Genomic DNA, 6000 nt, shown 5'->3' on the forward strand with positions numbered 1-6000 from the left:
TCAACTAGATCAGTTCAACTAAGTCATCCAGAAGTTGGATTATAACGAATCAGGTCTCTGCGGTCTCTCGAGCATTAGCAAAGTTAGGACAACATCGTATCTTGTAAGTTAAATTCAGATACATGGAATATGGAAAGGAAAAGGTCACTAAATTCAAGAATTAGCAAAGTTACTCTCGAGCGTTAGCAAAGTTACGATGTTGGCCATATCTTAGGTGTGCAAAGAGATTTCACTTTGTGTTCTCATATCGTCATATAATGTGCTGCAGATGCATATGGCTACTCAAGGCAAACATACCAAGGATCAACACAGAATAGGACGGTAAGCTCCCATGAACAATATAGAGTAGATGGGCTAAAGCAAAGTCCGTTAAACTAAATATCTGGCACTTCGCAGGGTGCTCTGAGAAGTGCAAACACTCAAAGTAGGTCGGGTGGAGGCCAGAAATTACTTTACAGCGGAGAAGCTTCAAACCAGATAGTCGCGTTCCGCAGAGGCCAGAGTTCACAGCAAATAGGAGACCTGTCCATGGCTCTCGCTCTCGCCTTCGAAAATGGAGGAAAGCTCCGAAGGATGGATTCGTCGGGCAATGCTTCGATGCTAACTTTCCTGCAGCAAATAGGCCGAGGCTCTATGGAACTCAACCAGATGGAAAGGATAAACAGCATGGATCGGCGTCATTCGTCGACCATCCGAGTCCCGAACCTCTCTCAATTCCACATCAAAGAGATATCGAAGGGCGCGCAGAAATTGAATCAGATCCTAAGGGCTTGGTCGAACGGAGCAAACTTGGATAGGTATTCGATGGAAATCGGAAAAGAGCTATTGAAAGGGGCCATGGATTTGGAAGAGTCGCTGCGGATGCTAGTGAACTTGGAGGATGCTTCAGAGTTCATGACCGAGCCACAGAGGAAGAACCGCTTAGTCCTGCTGGACGATGACGACGACGACAACGAAGGAGACGTAATAAAGAGTACTGACCAGAAGCAGCTTGTCCTGCCACCAAGGTTCTCCTTTGATGATCCGGCCAGACGCTCTCGCGGCAATCAACAATTTAAGGCCATTCAAAGGCCTGGATTGCCGGCTTTGACTTATCCTGCAGAAGCCAAAAGTTTTCTCCGCAAAGAGCAAACTCAATCTCACGTCAGAACAGCTTCTCACAAGCGGTCAACTAGCTTTAGCAATAATACCCAAAACCTCTCCCCGCTCCAGGAACAGGCGAATCTCTCCAATTCACCGCAAGCGAAACCGGAAAAGGGAAAAATCTCCAATGTTATCGCTAAACTTATGGGGCTTGAAGAACTTCCAGAAAATCCCGATACAAGATATATCCTGGAGAAGGATAAGAGCTCCAATCAGACATCAGACAGGAAGCTCCCAAAGACACAAGGGAGCACTGGGAATGTCGAACCGAAGACCAGAGATGCTCTCAATCTTTCCGTGCCACGCATCCGAATGACAAAGCCAGGAAAGAATCTATCGACTCAGGACATCCCCAGTATAGCTCTGGGAGGGGAAAAGAGACATGCTGCTAACAGCTTTAGATTGGAGTTGGTCAGCTCGACTGAAAAACTGGCCCGGAAGGAAACTCAAGAAGTCAACAGTGAAACAAAGAAGGAGCGAACAAACACCGACCCGTTCAATCCAAACAGCGGAGACCAAAAGCGTAAGCAGGAAGCAGATAGGAGGAAAGATGTCAAAACGACGAGAGAAGAGAGAAGTGCAGAGGTTCCGGACAACAAGGGAAAGGCCTACAATGACGAGCTGTATCATATGGCACCAAGAACACCAAGAAAAAAAGATTTCAGACCGACCCTGCAAGAAAAGCTGGGGTACAAGGAAAGGAAATTACAGGCGGAAAAGCGAAACGCTGACGTGTTGTTCCCATTTCATCCGCAAAAGCCTCAAAGAGATAATGGTTTTGAGCAATCTTTTGTGCTGCAGAGACCAGAGCCACCTGAAGAAAAGCGAATGCGAGTAGAGATGAAGAGCCAGGACGTGAAATCTAAAGGAAGCGAAATCGTCCACAAGACTTCACCAAAGCCTGTGCAAGAGGAAGTATTAAGCTTCCAAAGAAAGAATTTGCATCTGGACCAACCAAAACCTCAAAAGTTTGGTCCGGCAGATTCTATTTGTTACACGCAGGCCGACAAGCTTCCCGACCAAAGTCGACCCCAAAACCGTGTTCCGAGAAGGGTAAAATCTGAACCAGGTAAAAGCAGGAATAGTACCGTGCCGGTGGTCGAGGAGAAACGCATTCTCGAACCAGCTCCAAGAGCAAGAAAGGTCACGGAACCACTGAAAAACAAGATGCCTCGGAAGCTGAATGAAATGAAGAAAAAAGGTGGAGCCCTGGTGAAGCCACTCCCACAAGCTTCCTATAAAGAAGGAGCAAAGCAGATAAGGCGTGCAAGGCTGGATGGTCCAGCGGAAACTGAACAAGGCAAAACCAATAAATTGGCTCACAGAGAACACAACGTCAAATCTACAACAGCCGAAGCGAGCCTCCAGTGGCTGACTACTAATGCACATGAACACCAGAAAGAAGCTGAACAACTAGCTCCTGCTTATGCTTGCGATGTGGATGAAAGCCACGAGCTCGAGGAAGCACGAAGCTTCCCATATGACTTGGTAAGCCCATCTTGTTGCCGACACGGGAAAAAGCTATATTTTGACATTCAATACGATGAAATAGTTATCAAATCTAATAGGCGTGTCAAAAGACTATAGTACTTCTAATTATCACCACCATTTTTCACAAGCTAGTCTTCAAGATAAGTATAATTGCTTTCCCAAGGATTTTGAGAATGTTTAACATATAAGCTTATCTCCAATTTATCAGCCAGAACTCACCTTTGAGCTGTCTTGCAGAATCAAAATGTGTCCTCTGTAATCCTGAATGATCCACACTTCAACTCGGAAGAGTTAGGTCGAGATGAAGAACTAATTTCTGCAACAATTGTTTCAGAACCAGCGGATGGTGAGTTCGAAAAACATTCCTCTTCCTCATTCCAGGGCATAGAGAGTAAAAACACAGAGGATTGACAAATTAAGCGGCCTCTCTGATCAAGCTAATCATCTTGATGTTGCAGGAACCCCTGGAGAGACGACTCATACACATCGACCTGACAAATCAGAAGACTGGGACGATTCGAAGTATGGAGTTCAAGAGAAGTTGACGGAATGCGAGAAGCGACTCAAGCACATTCTGATGAGGAGTCAACTATTCCTGAACACAGCCGACGCACTTTTCAAGCTCGACAGCCCCGTGGCCCTCCTACCCATCAGCTACGAGAACTCGCGCGGAGACGACGACAAGCTCATATTGGACTGTGGGTACGAGATAATGAAGAGGAAGGGGAGGAAGCAAGAGCTTGCCGCCCACCCCTTCATGAAGATCTCTGTCGCTTTTGTGAGGGTGAGGACGCTTGACGATCTCGTCAAGCAGTTGATCCGAAACTTCAACCAACTGAAACGGCACGGAAGGGATGGGAATCCCGAATGCGAACCAGAGTACTATGTCCCTAAGATGCTCGAGGTGGATGTGGATGTCGGAGATCCCGACACAAACTGCATGTGGGACTTCGGATGGAATGACGCCATGTCTGCCTTCCTGGAAAAGGACGACGTGGTGAGAGATGTGGAGAAGCAGGTGATCAGCGGACTCATCGACGAGATGACGAGAGATCTTTTAGATGCCTGAGCCATTTTCGCCCGCTGGCAGCTCAAGAATGCGATCCTTAAGGTCGCCATTTCCCATCTTTTCTCAATCAGTTTCGCTGCGGAATCGCGAAAATGTTGACCATCTTGATCTTGTTTTTTTGACTTAGACATCTTTAAAGAGCGGTCCCGCGTCCAGCCTTCATTTTTCCGATTACCACTTGAATTTCAGTGTTTGTTACTGTGGTCGAAATCGCCGTGTATCGAAATAATTTCGTGATCTTGTGTGATTCAAATGGCATGTACAGTTTTCTGATGCTCGAAGAATCAAACAAATCGATAGCTGCAGATGATTCCCATGTATATCACTTCTATTCTTACCTAGAAATCATGGTAAAAGGCAAGAATTGGCTGCCGCTTGCCAGGGGTCGCCCGTCTTATCGACGCAGGATCATATGTGCCCATTTCACGGCCGTTCCAAGGGCTTGTTCTTTTTTTTTTTTTTTTGGTAATTCGGGATCCGCCGGTCGTAATCGGGTCAACTCACTACCACCCGAAGGGCGGCGAAGACCCTTTCTGACGGCAACTATACCTGGAGGGAGGCTAGCCCCATGATCCACCAGCAAGGGCCCCCCACTTAAGCCCGAGAAACGCGTTGGGAGGGTTTTGAACCTTGACCAGCCTTGCGCCTTAGGGCCAAAGAGCTCAAAGCTCACCAAACGCGCCATACCCGTGGTGGGTTCCAAGGGCTTGTTCTTCTTGGTTGGAAAATATGAAACTCGGCTCGAACGCACATGTGCATTCCATTCGAAGTCCCTAATTTCGATTTCAAGTCCTCGGTTAGCCTCCAACCTCTCTCGTTTCTCTTTAACTTTGAGAAATCCTAAGTTAGGAAACCTTAAACTGAAATTATTTACGTAGTTGTCGAACGCAAGAGAGCACCTTGTCGAGTCTGCTGCATCAATCCGTACGGTTCTTCTTTGCAGTCCTCCCTCCTTCCACAACTTGCATGCATTGATTTTTCCTCTTCAAATTCCCCTTTTCCCTCTTTAAGGCACGTGACTCGCACATGCATGTGGGTCAAATCTCCCAATATTTGGACCAACAAAGTCTCAGAGTGGGCACGTGACTTGCACATGTTCTTCGTACGGTCAAAATAATTGGCCTCCGACGAGCAAAGGGAGTAAATTGATGCATGGCCGTCTAATTATTTGAGACAACGCCCAATATGAAGGTTATTTTGTGAAAACGATTCTACGAAAATATTCAATTCAATGCTACCCTTTTACTAATTCGAATTAACTAAATTTATTGATTTGGCTTCAGTTAAAAAAAAAAAACTTTACACGAGAATTATTTAGGTAATATATTCAACTCAAATTAGAATAAACATCTCAAGTGGACAATCAACATGTAACGTTATTTTTTTTTCATATATTAACATCGAATATTTTCATATAGTGTAGGGATTGGACTGAACATTTACCAAAAGATTAGGGATTACATTGAATGAACTAAAAGTTCAGCGACGATATTGCATATTGGGTTAAAGGTCAATGACCACATTGAATAAATAAAAATTTCAAGAATGACATTACACATTGCAACAAAATTGATGGACAATTTGTGTAACTACTCCCTTTTTTATTAGTATTTTTTTTTTACATTTAATAGCTTTTTCAGAATTCAACGCGCATGGAAACAATTTGATTTTTTTTTTTTGTTATCAAAACATATTTTCCTTGAACAATTCGAACAGGAAAGGAACATAGCTCTCAAAACAAAGATTCTTATGTCCCTTAAAGACGCTCTAAACAACCGTCTTACATTTGACTCCATTTGTTTAACAAAAAATGGATGATTTCACAAATATTTTCCTAAAAATAGTCGTGTCAATAGAAAATGTATTTTTTATCGACAATGATTTAATCAAAATATTTTCGTATTTATTTTTGTAAGCAATACAAGCGATCATTTTTTATAAATCATTTATTATCCGTGAAACAAATTGAGCATTTATTTCACGTCTTCTCCAAGAAGGTTCGTGTTCTCGACTATGAATGTACATCATCACCAAGATCGCGACGATCTTAAATTTAAAAAAACTTGCTTACCACGTGCTGGTGGGCATAACTTGAGTGCCAAGTTATATCCTATCTTACTTGAAAGTCGGTCCACCTTTGTTCTTTTGTACTCTCTTTTCAACTTTAGATTAAACAACATGTTCCTTCAATTTTTATTTTTTAATCATCATTGCGCGAGAAGCTCTTTTCGATCCCTCACCTTGGGCTCGTCACGTGAACTGCTGCAACTTTCTTCCTTCACTTTATTCTGGGAATG

General features: G+C 43.9%; 1 protein-coding gene across 1 annotated transcript in view; it reads left to right on the forward strand.

Annotated features, from left to right (window-relative positions):
- The window catches only part of LOC115751614, a 5140-nt gene extending 1144 nt beyond the window's left edge, over positions 1-3996 (forward strand). Inside the window, exons 2-5 of the mRNA XM_030689546.2 lie at positions 269-321; positions 397-2631; positions 2872-2980; positions 3093-3996. Of these exons, the coding sequence (XP_030545406.1) occupies positions 269-321; positions 397-2631; positions 2872-2980; positions 3093-3703 (3008 nt within the window). The 3' untranslated portion in view covers positions 3704-3996. The remainder of the gene's footprint in view (positions 1-268; positions 322-396; positions 2632-2871; positions 2981-3092) is intronic.
- The last annotated feature ends 2004 nt before the right edge of the window (positions 3997-6000 follow it).

The sequence above is a fragment of the Rhodamnia argentea genome, chromosome 2, assembly GCF_020921035.1.
Source record: "Rhodamnia argentea isolate NSW1041297 chromosome 2, ASM2092103v1, whole genome shotgun sequence".
Classification (NCBI taxonomy): Eukaryota; Viridiplantae; Streptophyta; class Magnoliopsida; order Myrtales; family Myrtaceae; genus Rhodamnia; species Rhodamnia argentea.